This window comes from Sesamum indicum, linkage group LG8 (genome assembly GCF_026168435.1).
Source record: "Sesamum indicum cultivar Baizhima isolate 11 linkage group LG8, ASM2616843v1, whole genome shotgun sequence".
NCBI lineage: Eukaryota > Viridiplantae > Streptophyta > Magnoliopsida > Lamiales > Pedaliaceae > Sesamum > Sesamum indicum.
In genome coordinates this window covers 29,305,507-29,322,545 of record NC_142664.1, presented here as the reverse complement: position 1 = coordinate 29,322,545, position 17,039 = coordinate 29,305,507, and the positions used below count along the sequence as shown (strand labels likewise).

The 17,039-nt window shown below is 36.7% G+C and overlaps 2 protein-coding genes across 5 annotated transcripts in view; both read left to right on the top strand.

Moving 5' to 3' along the window:
• On the top strand, window positions 1–6,832 carry LOC105169348 (inositol-tetrakisphosphate 1-kinase 4). Of its 3 annotated transcripts, none has more exons than XM_011089733.3 (10): window positions 2–563; window positions 2,087–2,168; window positions 3,342–3,374; window positions 4,604–4,724; window positions 4,944–5,036; window positions 5,559–5,678; window positions 5,763–5,939; window positions 6,020–6,093; window positions 6,184–6,268; window positions 6,480–6,832. In XM_011089733.3, the coding sequence occupies exons 1-10, from the start codon at window positions 394–396 to the stop codon at window positions 6,557–6,559; spliced, it is 1,035 nt and encodes a 344-aa protein (XP_011088035.2). In that variant the 5' UTR covers window positions 2–393; the 3' UTR covers window positions 6,560–6,832. The 3 variants fall into 3 exon arrangements, with proteins under 3 accessions (XP_020552096.2, XP_011088035.2, XP_011088037.2); XM_011089735.3 differs by having other exon boundaries at window positions 4–563; window positions 6,038–6,093; XM_020696437.2 differs by lacking the exon at window positions 3,342–3,374 and having other exon boundaries at window positions 1–563.
• A 1,217-nt stretch (window positions 6,833–8,049) lies between these two features.
• The window catches only part of TOR (target of rapamycin), a 34,109-nt gene continuing 25,119 nt past the window's right edge, over window positions 8,050–17,039 (top strand). The window contains exons 1-12 of one of the 2 annotated variants that reach the window (XM_011089732.3): window positions 8,050–8,260; window positions 8,414–8,604; window positions 9,544–9,882; window positions 9,956–10,030; window positions 11,269–11,441; window positions 13,117–13,215; window positions 14,228–14,387; window positions 14,477–14,620; window positions 14,726–14,895; window positions 14,988–15,192; window positions 15,270–15,464; window positions 15,995–16,147. In XM_011089732.3, the coding sequence (XP_011088034.2) occupies window positions 8,488–8,604; window positions 9,544–9,882; window positions 9,956–10,030; window positions 11,269–11,441; window positions 13,117–13,215; window positions 14,228–14,387; window positions 14,477–14,620; window positions 14,726–14,895; window positions 14,988–15,192; window positions 15,270–15,464; window positions 15,995–16,147 (1,830 nt within the window). In that variant the 5' untranslated portion in view covers window positions 8,050–8,260; window positions 8,414–8,487. Of the gene's footprint in view, window positions 8,289–8,413; window positions 8,605–9,543; window positions 9,883–9,955; window positions 10,031–11,268; window positions 11,442–13,116; window positions 13,216–14,227; window positions 14,388–14,476; window positions 14,621–14,725; window positions 14,896–14,987; window positions 15,193–15,269; window positions 15,465–15,994; window positions 16,148–17,039 lie in introns of both variants that reach the window. The other variant, XM_020696121.2, reaches the window with a different exon arrangement.

Sequence of the window (17,039 nt, the reverse complement as noted above, 5' to 3'; positions counted from 1 at the left end):
CAAAATCCCAAAAGCCAAAGGACAAAAATGTCCGGGTAATGAATCCCAAAGAGAAGCTTCCGAACCTTCTTCTGCACATATCATAATACAATACATGCACTCATCCCGTGTGTGTATGTATATACATCTTCTCTACGCACTTCGCTTCTGCGCATTTGATCCTATCGGAGTGAAAAGGAGGAACCAAGGCTAGGAATAGATTGAAATATCTGCCTGTTTATGCGATTCTATTGATGATTTTGGTGTAAGAGAGGCCACGAACAAGTCGGAAGAGGTTCTGTATGTTTCCGTCTGTCAGAATTTAGCCGTGAAATTAAAATTTTAATTCTAGGGTTCCTTTATTTTTTCTTTTTTTTTTTTTTAAATCTTTTGAGCGGTGAAGCCCAAGTGCTTATGAAATTGAACGGGCCGATTTCACATTCATACTTGGATGATGGAAAAGAAGAGGAAGAAACACAAGCGAAGGAAGTTTCATCGGCGGCGGTGAGAGTTGTAGTGGGCTATGCTCTTACTTCGAAGAAAAAGAAGAGCTTCTTGAAGCCGAAGTTTATTCGCTTAGCTCGGTACTCTTTCAGCTTTTCTGTTTTGTTATTTGTCTCCATGCTTTGTAGATGCCCTTCTGTTTGTATACGTGCAGTTGCTCGTAGATCAATTACACTGCGTGTTTGTGCAGGTCGTCTTTCAAATCTTCGGCTAATTTCTTTATAATGCGCTATTTTTCGTTGTTCTGCGTACTGTATGATTTTTTGTTTCCAGTTTTGGTTCTTTTACAAATGCGTTAACTAGCTGAATTACTACTCGCGCCGACGGACTCTTGATCTTGTTTTGCTAAAGATTCTTTGGTATTATTATTGAATTCAAGGATAATAGTAAACAATATTGATTTTTTAATTCAATAATTTGATTGATTATTAAGTTAATTCCCCCACAATGACAATCCCGATGCATGCAGAGGCTATATTGAAATACCACTTTCTTTCTCCCCTTTTTCTATTCCAGAAATGTAATAAATTAAATCATCATTTTGATTTATTGATTGGATAATTCTGGTTCAGTGCGTGCCCAGCCTTCCTAATAAAAATGGAAGACTAGAAGAGTAATATATGGAAATTATGAGGTTAACATTGTTGCGCGTGCAGTGTCAGAGGGCCCTTTTTGTTACAGTTAATTCTCAACTGTTTGTTTGACTTATCCAATATCTTCAATGCTTTCACGAGGAATCTAGGACCTTATGTGAAAATGCTTCTTTGGTGGGAATATTCCTTAATATGTGCTCTTGAGGTTACAGTCAAGTCAACTTATTTTATGACCTTATGGTTATGTCCAAAACAATCCTGTTGCTTTCCTTCTGCAGGGGAAGATTGAGACTGAACACTTGTCCCTACCGTCATTTTTAGGATTAGTACTCCGCTATTAAGAATTCATAATTAATGATCCCCTAGTTGTCATATTTTACGCCATCAAACTTGAGAAAAACAGTTGTCTTATTGGAATTATTTTACTAATTCGTCGCCTCCCATGTTGATTGGAGGCTTGTACTAAAATGACATAGGCCATACCAATAAGAAGGTCCAGGAGTTGGCACTGCCTTAGCCTGCATGCTCTGAAAATGGAACTGTGCAAAATCTGATAAACTTTAGGGGGAAGTTTTATTCTTATTAAGCTAAAATTCTATTCTATTATGCTACTTTATTTTCTTCTGAATCTTGTCATGTCTAGCATTTCATTAGTTGAGCTCATCTGCATTGAAAAGATACAAGTATCCTCTGACACCTCTTTCGTCTATGAAAAGTTGAAAATTGGGATTTGGACATCTATTTAAATCAATGCTATCCGTGCTTACTTATTCATTGTAATTTTATTTTCTTTTTTTTTTATGTTGATATATTCTGTTAGAGGGCACCCCCTCCCCCCCCCCCCCCAAAAAAAAAAAAAAAAAGAAAAATGGTCTGCTTAACTGCAGGATGTTTGCCATATATCTCTACACTTAATTTTGTGTCGATGATACTGAGCCAAAGACTAGGAGATGTTTGTATGAGATAAGGTGTTTCTTGTTACTTAATGAATATCCTATTATCTGATGCAGAGATAAAGGAATTGAATTTGTTCCAATTGATCTGAAAAGGCCTTTATCGGAGCAAGGTCCATTCGACGTTATTTTACACAAGGTATGAGTTATTACTGCCAAATTCTTATTCCACAAGGTTTCTGAAAATGCTACTATAGATGTATAAGGTCCTTACTCTTAAGATTTTGGATGTCAAAAAGTAAAATTAATGTAAGTCTTTTCACTATCACTCTTAGGGTTAAATCACTGGCGTACGAAATCCTTTCAAATCCATAATTTCAGTTGAAAATGTGCAAAAAAGGATCTGGAGGCTGACATACAAATTTAGAAAGCAAATCTGAAAATAGAAAGTAAAGAAAGGTCGTCCTGAACCATTGTATGAATCTATGCTATCAGTGGTATATGGAGATTAATTAACAAAATTTCAATGTCACTTAATCTGATAGGAAAATTTCATATCTTGTCCTAGCCCCCCCCCCCCCCCGCTTTTAATATTCTGTTCGTTTTAATCCTTTACTCCCTCAACCATAGTTCACCTAACTCAAGAACTTCTTAAGTTCGGTTGTGCTTTTGGCCCTCCTGTTGTTCGTGTTATAACTGCCCTGCTTTCAAATCACAGCTTCATTGAATATCTAATAGCAAATACCAAACCCAACCTAAAGAAGTTCATTGCTCTATTCTCCCCCGTCATTGCTAATTTTATTTGCATTGCTTCATTGACCATTATTCTGTCCTGGAATATGGACTACAGATTCCTGCAATCTGCAACCCTAGTCATCAGAATGTTTCCTGCCTCCTTTTTGTTTATGAACGAGGAAGCTGTTAGGTCCTTGTGTAATTTGACACTATTCACAACTTATTCTTTAATTATTTAGTGGGCTTCTCGTGGCAGTTGATAAACTTTTTGACCTCCGAAATCCAATGGGACCAATAGTAATCCTAATGATTTGGGCTGTGTATCTTTGTTCCAATCTTTTTAGCTAATTCCTTATAATTCTCGTCTGCTGACGAGGGGAAAGGGAACCAGAAACAGAACCACCAAGTAGGAAGAAGGCTCCTTGTCAAGTCTTGTAATTAACAATTGTCTTCTTACTCTGCACCTATTGGCTGTTTCCAGTTGGAATGCTCCACAATATTGATGTTCTCTTTTTAGAGAAGTCCTTGTTACAAGAATTAGTTTGTGTTAAAAGGATTAAAATAAATATACATTATAGTAACCTTGCTTCATTCTTCTTAGCTTTGTTCTTGATTGATTGCTTTTATCTGTTTTCAGTTAGCAGGAAAGGACTGGTCCCAGGTTATCGTGGTTTGTGCTCCCAACTTTATGACGCTTTTTATGTATCGAATAATGTAAAATGGCCTTTTCTGAATGATGCTCTGGAACATTTTACCACGCAATCAATGTCATGAATCTAAAATCTTACCTAGTTGCATGCTGCAATGGATATATTGGTGCTACTTAATCTCCAAGATTGATTGTATCCTAAGGGTGATAGGTTGAAGTTGCACATGCTCTGAGGGTTAAAAACTCATTCCTATCTGACATAATTGCAGAATCTTTGCTCTCTCCATCATGAGTCATGACCAGATAGTTGTGAGGATCAAACAAGTGAGGAATTTACTTTCTGAGATTTAGATGACTTTTAGGTGTTGCTAGTCGTAGTTCCGAAAGGTCTGATGTGCTTCTACTATAGTGCATAGGGAACGTCTCTTCATATTGATTGTTTAACAATTGGCAAGTTTGACTTTGCATTTGGTTTAATAAAATTGTTGCTTTTATGGGTCTGTGCCAACAAAGTGATTGTGTTGTACTTCCAGTATGGTCATGAGTTACCTTATATGTGTACTGATATGATGACGCTTTAATGTAACTCCTTGTGATTTTTCCTCCAGAGAGGAAATAATCTTATTTGAGTGGGAACTCAGAACTGTAGTTACCTTTTCCTTGATAGCTTTAATAGCAGAATGAAACACTTCCAATTTGCTGCCTATAAAGAAATTCAGGTTCTAAACTCAAGGTACAAAGAAGAAACTCGCAACAATAGTTTCTGTGGACAGTCTTGTTTTACTTGCTTAGAAACAGACATTTTAACTCTCTAGGCCAAACTAGTTAGATCCTCGAAAATGTTTTTGCTCAAACCCGAAAGTAACCATTGAAATAGCCATGTGAAGTTAAAAAGAGAAGTTCACAATTTAGCTTCCAGAAACTTTGGTTTCATTATTTCATGCATATAGGTGGGCGATGCTGGCAATCTACATTTAATTGGAAGTTCTCCAGGGTTTTCATTTATGTTCGCATTGGAGGATTTTGTGGAGCTTATGATATGAGATTTTCTAACTCAGAATGAAATGAAAAGTCACTCACAATGTACACTTTTGATTTGGAATGCTAAAATGGCAACCTGGAATTTGCATATCTGTATGCTGTGCAATTTTTCATCATGGATGAACTCTTCCCAGAGCTTCAAATTATAATTCCTATGATGCTGCAAGCATCCTTCTTTGAATCTCATTCAAAATTATTTTTCTATAAAGGATTATAAGAGAGTACATCCAGAGGTGATAGTCCTTGATCCTCCTGATGCCATTCAACATTTACGCAACCGTCAATCAATGCTTGAGGTGGTTGCTGACCTGGAATTGCCCGACCATTATGGTATTTGGCGTACCACAATGCTGTGTGCATACATTTTTCTTGATATTAGATCATCTCTTGTCTCTCTGCCAGTCTGCCCTTTTCCCGTTAATTTGGGTCCTTTTTCCCCTCTCAAATATTGTCACTTGTCCATGCTATTTTCTTTTTAATGACTTTCCAAATTTATGTTGGCCTTCTACGTTCTTTGTGACATGGTTTTTTGGGTATGAACCACCACAGGCAAAGTTTGCATTCCAAGGCAGTTGGTGATTCCGAAAGATCCAACTTCGATACCAGATGAAGTTGCTAAAGCAGGATTAAGAGTACCTCTAGGTAAACTAACTTTTCCTAACTTTTTTTTGACAAACAAGTTAACTGACATGCAAAGAAATGAAATAGGAAATTGATCCTTTTCTTTTCTTTTTTCCCATCTTTTTCTCCCATTAATTGGGAGGTGTCTGGTGAGTGTTTCTGCCCTCTATAACAGAGTTGTATTATTGTAGTGTTGAGAAGGTGCACTCCTTTTACTATTAGGATTTATTCTGAATTTGTTTGGACCCATTGCCTCATATGGTTTTACTTGTCACAAATCCACAAGAAACTACAGATCAAGGTGCTTTTCTACTGACAATTTTAGTGTTGGTAGTTTCTCATGACAGGATAGTATTGACAAAGTTGTGCTATCTTGCAAGAAGAATTACGTTCATTAAGTGTGTAATATGGATATTGTCATAGAAGCGTGGTGATTAGCTAGTCAGAAGTTACATACGGGAATATTCTTCCACAATCTGAGCTTGTTGCTACATTATTCTGTGTGATAATGATTTCTTATGTTGTCAAATTCTGCTGTTTCAGTTGTGAAACCACTAGTTGTGGATGGAAGTGCAAAGTCGCATGAACTGTTCCTCGCATATGATCACTTTTCCCTATCAGAACTGGAAACTCCAATGGTTTTACAGGAGTTCGTTAATCATGGTATGTGCTTCCATAAGTTCTTCATCTTTCTTTCAGGTGTTCCCTATTTAGCATTTATGAATGTTTATGTGTGCTCTATGATAGGTGGTGTTCTCTTCAAAGTTTTTATTGTTGGTGAGTCCATTAAAGTTGTCAGGCGTTTCTCTCTGCCTGATGTAACTAATTGTGACTTGACAAAAATTTCTGGAGTGTTCCGCTTCCCAAGAGTTTCTAGCGCTGCAGCTTCTGCTGATAATGTTGATCTGGATCCTTCTATTGCTGGTGAGTTTGACACATCTGGTTTTGTTGTCGTACTTTCTTCTCACTGGAACTGGAAAAGTTTCATAATTCATGTTATGTAGTTATATTGATTACTGCAGAACCTCCTCCACCCCCTTTGCTTGAGGTGCTAGCAAGAGAGCTGCATCATCGACTGGTAAAATTCCTTTCCACTGAAATTTTGGCTTCACCTAATCTGTTTGCATTGTATATTTGCTATTGTTATGCCTGATTCCTGTCATATTAGGGACTCCGGCTGTTCAATATAGATGTGATACGGAAGAACGGGACCAAAGATATGTATTATGTCATTGACATCAACTACTTTCCAGGTTAGTGTGTATCCAAGTCTCATTTGCTTTTCCATGTGCACTTTGGAGCAACTTTTCATATGCCTACTAGCTCTTTGACCTGTAATCATGTTTGTTTTGGTTCAAGAATCAAATACATTTGCCAGTGTCACTTATCACCGATTCATTTCATCTTCTGGACCACCAAGTATAAACATCTTAATGCTGAACTTTTTACATTTGCCGGTCGCAGGGTACGGAAAAATGCCAGAATACGAGCATATATTCACAGATTTCCTTCTTAATCTTGTGCAAAGCGAACACAAAAAGTGACCTGCTGCACAGCTGCTGAAACAGTATACATTGTACATCTCAGGTCCTAACATCCTGTCCATTAGGGGTAGGTTCCAATTTTTCCTGTAAGTGTAAGGAAAAAATCAAGCTTTATTTTTCCTTCACTTTGTTCCTTTTAACAGCCTCCTTCACTAACATCCTTTGCTAGACACCTCCGTGGTAGAGGATTGAGAGACAATTTGGGTATTTGTATTATCACAAGTTGTCTTTGTTCTTTACCAATTTAGTTGCCCAACATCCATTTTCAGTTTATTCTTCTTTGTTCTTTACCGATTTAGTCAGCCAAGAAGAGCGTTCAAAGAGCCTCATTCATACTTAACTATTGTTTCTATTTCTCAAATAGAGATTGTCAAATACATCATTGTATTTTGGATCTTAAATTAACAATGAGAATTGATAATTCTCAATCGAAAATTAATATGGACCGATTATCGACAAATTATAACCATCAATAGATGTCACAAGTGGATTAGATGCATTAATAATTGTATTTAAATGAAATACAGCTAGATAATTGGTATAAAAAATAAATACACATTTATGAAAGAGTTCAAACTCACATCACCATACAGAGGACCAGCGGATATGAGCAAATATACCACTGGCATGACTCGTGATTTTAATTTTCTATGAACATTTCATTAACAATCCCTTGTTTGGTTGTATTTTCATTTCCGATATTGAAAACAATTATAAAGTTGAAAATATGTTTGTTTATACGTATTGTTACTTAAAATCTTATTATCATTCATGTTTTAATAATATTTTTTTATGCATTTCTATACATATAATACTTTTTAAATAATATATTCTTTTCGTAATGCTTTGATATGACATGATTAATAATAAAAAATAGAACTATTATTTTAAAATAAAAGAACGTATTTATTTGACATTGCTAGCAATATAACATAATCTTATAAATAAATTCAAGGTACATTTTATTCTGCTTTTGTTCACTAAATGCATTATATAATATGCCTTGATCCAAACATAATTTTTTCGTTAAACCCTATTAGAATTGGAAACACATATTTCCCACTCAAAATTGAAAAATTAAATTCAACTTTTTACACGCCCTTAAGAATGTTGGTTACCTGTGCATTAGTTTTATTTGTTATTGAAAAACAAAGAATTAAGCACGGTGTTTGGATTTGTGTTGTGAATATTTTGTTTTGGGTTTTGGAGATAGAGAAAGAAAAATAAAGAAAAATAAGTGTTTTGGAAATAGATGGTATGTTTGAAATTTTGAAACGTAAAACCAAACATAATGAAAGGGTTTTTTCCTTATGGTTTTGACAGGAGATAAGGTTGAGATTCTTGAGAATGTGTAAAAAAAAAAATATATGGCGTAAAAGGGGAAAAGAGAGACTATAAAGGAAAAAACAGCGAAATGCAAATTTAAACTAAATCAAAATATTGGAATAGTCCCTATAAAAAAAGAATAATAAATTGGAAGAGTCCCATTAAACAAGAGGGTTTTTGCTGGTCGAGCGTCTCAATTGAAGAGGGCTGCTTTCTCACCCTACTGCCCAACATAACGCTCCTCTTTCTCACTCTCTCGCGGAATATACGCGTGCACATATATTTCTTACTCCCATGGATGGTTCGCCAATTCTACTAGTTCTTGAATCTTGATTCAAGAATTGCTCAAGAATCTTCGATACTTTCGAGAATCCGGTTAGGGTTCTGTGAATTTTGGTTCTGTGTATGTATTAGCAGATAATACAAGTTTCTTGATATCAAGAATCGCAGTGCGGACTTTCTTCTATGCCACTGTGTACATATTCGTAATTTCTACTAATTCGTGATAGAAAGCAAGATTCTTTGCAGGGTTCTTTGATGCATTCAAGAAACGCGCTACGGTTGTGAGATATTTATACTGTGTCTAGATACTATATTATAGCATGGCGACTACATCGCAATCAATTCGATACATTGGTCCGGCGCCTGCCACCAACGCCGGCAATATGGACGCTCTCAACCGAGTCTTGGCTGAACTCTGCGTCCGCGGCAATCCCAAGGTCTGGAACTATCTCTTGTACTGTTTGTTTTTTCTTTTTCTCTATTCTCTGTTTGATGACTCAAGTTTGTGCTTTCTTGGCCAAATTTTGGTGGAGCTTTCTTTTAGAATGGATGAGTTTGATGTGGAAATTTGTAATGACTTGAGATCAATTTTAATGAAATAACCAGAAGGGGATAGGAAATTAGAAGAAAAACAGAGAGATGAGGAAGAAGAAGAAGACTGATATTTCATTGATATGATCCTTGACTCACAGCCATTGCATTTACATATAACGGGGACAAAAATTCTTAACTAAAAGCTGGAAATACATTTACCAGAAAAAGAAAACTGCAGATTGTCATTGCTCCCCTCTCATTGGCACCCGTCTTCTTCACAAGGACACAAAAGGCAGCAGCTGGTTTTCTCTTCCAGGCAGGTGTGCTCCCCAGCTGTCGATGTGGCAGCCTCTGGTTCGCCCATGCTCGTAACCCTCAGACAAAAATTCCCCAATAGCAATGTGCCCTAATCAGCCTCCAAACGACAGCGTATCACGCGAGGGCACCACAATTTTTCCCCAATTTAATCCCGCCTTCAATCGCATGGCTCTCATTTAAATTCCAGATTGAAAGGTTGCCTTTCAAAGTCGCATTTCCAGCTGCAAACGCGGCAAACTTATGGTTTTAAAGGACTTGTTTTGATTTAATTGATGGATTGGTAGCTGTTTGTCTGTTGCCTGCAGCCATATGTGTTTGGATTGCCTTTATATTTGGTGAAACTGTTTAGTTTGTCCTTTTACTGCAGAACCTGGGCACTTTACACACTAGGCTCAGATGGTTTCTGTATATCACAGCAATTATAAGTTTATGGGGACCATTTATTTAGGTCCTTTGAATGGTTACATATGCTTAACCAGATATTAATCAGCATTTTTAATGGAAGACCTTAAATTAATCTGTAGGATGGGGCTGCCTCAGCATTGAGAAGACTCGTGGAGGAACAAGCTCGTGATCTTAGTGGTGAAGCATTTTCCCGCTTTATGGATCAGCTGTATGACCGTGTTACCAGTCTTTTAGAAAGCAATGAAGTTGCTGAAAATTTGGGTGCATTGAGGGCCATAGATGAGCTTATAGATGTTGGAATTGGGGAGAATGCAGTGAAAGTTGCAAAGATTGCAAATTACATGCGAACTGCATTTGAGGCAAAACGTGAACCTGAAACCTTGGTTGTTGCCAGTAAAGTTCTGGGCCACTTGGCCAGAGCTGGTGGAGCAATGACTGCTGATGAAGTGGAACGGCTGGTATTTGAAGATTTCCTGCTTGTGGCATGATAGAATTAATTTTTTTGTGACTTTTAATCTCTACTTTTCTCAGGTAAAAATTGCATTGGATTGGCTTCGTGGTGATAGAGTCGAATATCGTCGATTTGCTGCTGTTTTAATTTTAAAAGTATGTCGCCTCTTCCTGCTCATATTGATTAGCGATTAACCAAGTTACCAAAGTGTTGATGTCTTATAGCTGCAACTGGAATTGCTCACTTCGAGAAACTTTAATATTGTTGCAATTTTGATTTCAATGCATGTCTAGTATGAGCAAGAGAATAAAGAGCAGAGACAGGATTAAGGGATATATTATTATACTGTTTGCCTGATCCCCCCTGACTGTAAAATGATCTCTATTGTTTGCATGTATTTTGAAGGAAAATTTTGTTTAAAAAATCCTTCGAAGTATCAAAGTGTTGTATGATGATCCAGCTGTTTGCTGTGTTGGGTTGTGAACAGTAACATGAACAAAAAACACCGGTTATGTTTAGATAGATTTTGGAATTTTTTAACTTAGTTTCCTCTGAAAAATGTTGGAGAACTTTCTTGATTTTTGTTTTTTTGGGTTTTCTTTGGTAAATGGTTTTGTTAAACGTTTTGATGATTCTAAGTTGTAGAAATATATTTTTACTTAATTTGGTGATCTCAGTATATATAAAAATATAAATACAATATGCATGTGTATATATAGTAAGGATAACAATTTTTTTATAATATTTTTTGGGAAATAAGTTTGAAAAATATAGAAGATGCTGAAGAAGTAGGATATTTTTGCTTTTGTGGGATGTTCAGGCCTTTACGAGGAAGATTGACAAATTGGACAGATGGCTGGGAAAGTGGGACTATTGTGATATAATTGTGTTTTCCTGACTTGGCTTTATGGCGTAGTAGCTTTGTTTTTTCTTTTCTTTGGCTCATATTATTAGAATTATTGAATTGTATCCTATACATAGTCCTCATGGATAAGGGAATAACTTGTTTCCTTACATGGAAACAAATAATGAATTAAATCCATTGATCTAGACGACCCAAAGAGAAATCCTATGATATGTATACCCCTAACTCAAACACCATTATGCCTAAAGCCTCAAAAGATACTCTATGATAAAGGCTAGTCAAATTGATATTTTTGGGACAATAGTTCATCTTCAAGTAAGGGTAGCATCCAGCTGAAAAAATTCCATAAAATCTCCTTTTGATTTGCTTCTTATGAGTCCTCTTTCATACGCATCACTAATATTCTTATTTCGGACTAAGATTCTAAATATGGTTGAGCAGTTCAGTCCTCTAGAAGTTTTTCTTGTTGAAACTGACGGACCTTTATTCCTTGAGGCATGTGTAAGAAGTTCTTAATGATTGTCATAGGAAATGGCTGAGAATGCTTCAACAGTTTTCAATGTTCATGTTCCTGAGTTTGTGGATGCTATCTGGGTTGCTCTGAGGGACCCAAAGCTGGATGTACGCGAGCGGGCTGTAGAGGCATTGCGTGCTTGCCTTCGGGTTATTGAGAAGCGTGAAACACGATGGCGTGTCCAGTGGTAAGTGTGCTTTTCTCCACTATGCTATGGGTAGTTGTTTATGGAGATATCAATAATTTGTGTGAAACATGCTTTTACTCCCATGATATATTGTCCCAAGCAAAAATGCATGTCCTCTTCTTTTGCCTTCTCTTAGATATAAGAGCAGAAAAACGATAACTAGTGCTGAGTGCATCGTTACATTATAGGTTGGGAAGAAATCTTGTGGAAGCATAAAATATCTTAGTTTACAATTTTGTATTCAGTTTTTCAGATGTTAAGATTGTTTTGGATGGTTGAGAATAATTAGCAACTGCAAGTCTATTTTGGACCTATTGACTACATAGTAGTCAATATCTTGTGATGATCTGTTTTAATAGCATTTTCAACTCAGAAACGAGCTTTTGTTGTCTGGTATGTATATAGTCTGACGCAGATTATATTAGCTGTGTTCAAAATTTTGAAGTTAATAGTATTCTATTTCCAGTAGTATTGTCTTACTTGGGTATCTGTGAGGATGAACTTTTGACATCCCTCCGCTTCTTAAATATCCCCATTACATGCCTGGTCTACTGTCTGACATTAAGGATGTCACATGTGTTCACGTTTTGTAGTTAATAGTTTTCTATTTCCATTCTGTATTATGTTACCCGAAGGTTTGTGGGGATGAGACCTTTTAAGGTCTTATTGTTCATGATGCAAATAGAGTGGTGAGGCAGCGGCACCCTCCCACGACTATGGTAGCATGACTAGAATTTCATCCTATTCCCTTAAAAAATGGTCATCTTTAAATGAAAGTATAGATGTACTGTGAGCAAATCCCTTATCCAGTTTCAATTTTTGGGCTGCCGTTACTATTTTGCCCAGAAAATATTTCATCCTAAAGAAGTGCTGATGGAGTTAAAGCATATCCCTAGTATGAACTCAAACTTTGGGCCATTTTGTTTATGTTTTCACTTTTTGACACAGAATGTTTCAACTTTTTTGTTTATACGTATTCTCATTGGACATATATTGATTTGACACCAGAGTTCAGTTCAGTATAGAACACAATTTCATTAACTAATCTCAATATATTCTCATTTTCACACGAAAACGTATACAAAACTGAAAAGAAATATCTTCCGCTGATCACTGAAAATGAATACATAACCAATAACACAGGAGGACGTTTAATTCTTATTTTCTGTTTACGGCATTCAATTTTTTTTTTTTGTTCAAATTCATAGGTTTCAGTATAATTGAACAGGGAGATCACTGGGTCCCTTTTCTTGTTAAACTGGCAGACTAAGAAAATAGTTCTTAAATAATGAAGAAACAAAAGGAGTGCATAGTATTATTCAAGTTTTAATCGTTCTATGAACACAAGATGGATAGAGCTTAGAAAAATAATGTAGTAACAAGTGGCAATTATATGTGGTTTCTAAACAGTAGAATTGGTTCTGGATGTCCATTGAATATTAAATGACCGCACAACTTATTTGTAGTTTTATAATTGATACTTATGCTGTTGTACCTCTTTTGAATTTTCTTGAGTTTTAAGCTGGTATATTTGTTGTTGAACTTTTTATCTGAAAAAGACTACAATGGTGATTCAGTTACTTAGAAAATTTGGTTTATGATTTCTTGTTTCTTTCACAAATTCTTTTCAGCTTTTCTTTCTCGGACTATTGATTGCTGAATGATGTTATGACAGGTATTACCGTATGTTTGAGGCTACACAAGATGGTTTGGGGAGAAATGCCCCTGTACATAGCATACATGGTTCATTGCTTGCAGTTGGGGAACTGCTGAGGTAGGTCTAGATGATGAACTTCTCGTCCTGTAGAAATTGGTTGTGTGCTGCGTTGTTTCTTGACAAGCTATGTCCCACAAATGTTTGAATTTCCTTGCCTCATGTTCAGCTTTCCGCTGCAAGAGAATTGGTTAAATCCCCTTTTGTTTTGCTCCTATGTTGGTTCTAAGGTTCCTTGAAGTTGAACATTTGCTGAAAGTTATGTCACGGTGTGTTTGGAGGCACCCAACATACATCTATTTTTGCAAAATTTTTCTTACCTCATTTTTTCCAATTCGGATATTTGATTTCTTGCAAACGACATTTCTGCACTAGAATTGTTGAAAATTCTGAGAAAATCAGGTATTGCTTACCTTTTGACAGTTATTGTATGTGGTTGACATCTTGCCATTGGATTCTATGTGTAGTTTCTTTATTATATTCTTTGAGTGAGGCTAGTCTTCGGTTTCTGATGTAGGTTGCTTTTTGGGTCTTTCCCTCAGATCCCATCTTTTGTTGAAATGGCAAATGATATAAAGTTCACTGTAATCCTTGATTCGATCCCTTTATTTGCTATTGATAAATAATATAGCCTGAACTGTTTATTTGTGTTGTTTCCTCTATATTTTGATTCTAACTACTATTTGCTCCAGTTTTCTTTAGTGATAGATGCCATCTATTTCCGTTAAATACACACCTTGCTGATTAAAGCTGGCCCTGCCAGTGGCTTAGATACTTTAAACATCTCCTGTAGATGCCATTATGGTTGCATAATAATTTCTCATTGGTATGGTATGGCTGAATAGACATACTATTTCCTAATTCGAATGGCATGGATAGCCAAACCAATAATATGAAGACATTGATATTTTGACATACATTCCTGTTGCCCACCACTTAGCTTCTATGCAATTGGTGAAAGCTGAACTAAAGAAAAAATACCAGAATCTGCCCTTTTATTGGGGTGGGATCCTGAACTAAATATAAAACTTCCTCTTTTAGGGTTCTTATTTTGTATAGTGCCATTTGGCAGGAATACAGGTGAGTTCATGATGTCTAGGTACAGAGAAGTGGCTGAGATTGTTCTCAGATATCTAGAGCACCGGGATCGACTTGTTCGACTCAGCATAACTTCTTTGCTTCCTCGAATTGCCCATTTCCTACGTGACCGTTTCGTAACAAACTATCTGACGGTTGGTTGTTTCTCCCAATTGTCTTTTGTTCAGTGAATTTAATTCGTGATGTTATATCCAGTTGCTGACAAAATGGCTTCTTTTTGCAGATATGTATGAAACATATACTTCATGTTCTTAAAATACCGGCAGAGGCCGCTAGTGGGTTCATTGCTCTTGGGGAAATGGCTGGTGCATTGGACGGTGAACTCATTAATTATTTGCCGACAATAACGTCTCACTTGCGTGATGCAGTATGCGCTAGATCATTATTAATGTTAATTTTCTGTTGGCACCACTATATGTTCTGCTACTTCTGCATAGAATAATACTTTTGAGAAGTGCCTTGTTTTTTGTAGATTGCGCCTCGTAGAGGCCGACCCTCTATGGAGGCTTTGGCTTGCGTTGGAAATATTGCAAAAGCAATGGGCGCTTCTATGGAGCCTCACGTACGTAGTCTCTTGGATGCAATGTTTTCTGTAGGATTATCCTCTACCTTGGTGGAAGCCCTTGAGAACATCACTGCCAGGTCTTCCCAAAGATATTGTGCATTCACTTTTGTTCTTCTTTGTCTTTGTGAATCTGGGGTTTTTGACATTGAGAATGCTTTTCTTGTTGTAGCATCCCATCTCTGCTTCCAACCATTCAAGTACGTTTGCTTGAATGCATTTCAGGAGTTCTTTCTCGAAACCAACAAGTTCAGTCAAGGCCTTCTGCTGCCATTGCTCGTACTAGTAGCACAGCTGCTACTATGCAAGTCTCGGAGCTCAGTGGTTCTGCTCTTGTTCAACTAGCCTTACAAACTCTTGCCCGGTTTAATTTTAAGGTTGCTTCATCTTTTAATTGTCTGCTCTGCTTTTGGCTTTTTCCTGCCTTTTCATAATGGGGATGCTGCCATTTCAGGGTCATGATCTTCTTGAGTTTGCAAGAGAATCTGTTGTGGTCTATTTAGAAGATGAGGATGGCGGTACAAGAAAAGATGCTGCTTTGTGTTGCTGCAAATTAATGGCAAATTCCTTATCTGGCATATCCTCTGCCCAGTTTAGTTCCAGTAGGACAAGTCGTGCTGGTGGAAAGCGTCGCCGCCTTGTTGAAGAGGTTTGATTCTGTGCGAACTCCCCTTCAACCCTTGTTATATTCTCTTGCCAACTCAGTTCGATGTAATTGTATTTTTAGATACAAAAACCAACTAAAAGGTCCTACATTACCCTGTTGTGGATAGCCATGGGCTTTGATTCCTCTCAAGATTTTTTATTAGTAATTTTTGGTCTATGTTATTATAAGGGAACTGATACACTGTTCTTTTCTATTTGAAACAGTCTTGAGCTTTTACAATGGTAGCATTATGCTTGAAAATATATGCCACCTAGATTTCTGGATATTGTTTTAGTTTGTGTCATTAATTATAGTTGAGTGAGATATATTTAGAATACTCCTACTACCGCTGCAATGTGACATGCTGATATCCTTCTCAACTAAATGCAGCGGTCTTGTTCCTTATATTTTTTGAGGCCTTGGTGTCTATGTTTTATTTTGGCTTCATTGCTTGAAGGGGACTGTGCCTGCATTTGATGCTCTGTTAGTCCCTTCTATCTGCTGCATTATTGTGATGCTATTTTTTTGTGCAGATTGTGGAAAAGCTTCTCATTGCAGCTGTTGCTGATGCTGATGTCACCGTCCGGCGATCTATATTTTCGTCTTTGCATGAGAGTGGTGGATTTGATGATTATCTGGCACAGGCTGATTGTTTGACTGCAGTTTTTGCTGCTTTAAATGATGAGGTGTTTTAGTTTCGAAATTTGGATGATAGAAATTTCTTATGGAATTTTGCATGTGGTGGCTGGGGTAACCCTGCAGTATTTGCTGCTTTAAATAATGAGGTATTTTAGTTATGAAATTGGGAAGATAGAAATTTCTTATGGAATTTTGCATGTGGTAGGTGGGGTAACCCTCCATGTCAAAAGGATTTAGAAATTTTTATTGTAGTTGGTCATGGAAATTTGCTGAATTGCTTGTGCTTTACTCTTTTTTCATGTTAGCCCGAGTAACCAGCAGAATCCCTATGAAAATGTTAGGCCTCCCCCATTGCACTTTTGCTTATTCAGAAATAAGCTGATACTTTACATGAGGTAGAAGTTCCATGTGCATCTGTTGTTTTTATGCTGCAGAAGTGATATGAATACGAATAGAAGTCAACTAAATACATGAATCAGTTAGGTACCAGATTAGAAAGATCGTATTGGAATTTATGGAGAGGATTATTGTTGGGGCATCTCCTGCCACCTTTTTAGTTTTAGGAAAGTTCTCTCATATTGGAGACAGTACCACTTTGTTGTTGAACCTTTACATTTTGACATTGTATTCGTCTTATTATTACTTTATGATGGGGTTGTTTAATTACATTAAGAAAGATATTGTGGTTTGTTCCTCTTTGTGACACTCTAGCAAGGCTAGGGGTAAGATCTCTCTTACACCTGAAATCAAGATGACAGAGGATCACTCTGCTAGCCATACTGCCGCACTTCCACGTGTGTCTTCTAGGAATTTTAGCCTTTACGTGATGGAGTTTAATGAATTTATTGAGGCAGGAGAAGAATGAATTTTAGTTGTCTTAAAAAGTTGTGATATTTATATCACGTTTTAATTTACGCTGATTTTGTGATTGTTTTCTCT

Excerpts from the sequence above, each read along its gene's own strand:
- LOC105169348 (XM_011089733.3), top strand. The coding sequence starts at position 394 with ATGAAATTGAACGGGCCGATTTCACATTCATACTTGGATGATGGAAAA. Across the intron at positions 5,037-5,558 it reads AGGATTAAGAGTACCTCTAG|TTGTGAAACCACTAGTTGTG; the intron begins GTAAACTAACTT and ends CTGCTGTTTCAG. Across the intron at positions 6,269-6,479 it reads TGACATCAACTACTTTCCAG|GGTACGGAAAAATGCCAGAA; the intron begins GTTAGTGTGTAT and ends TGCCGGTCGCAG.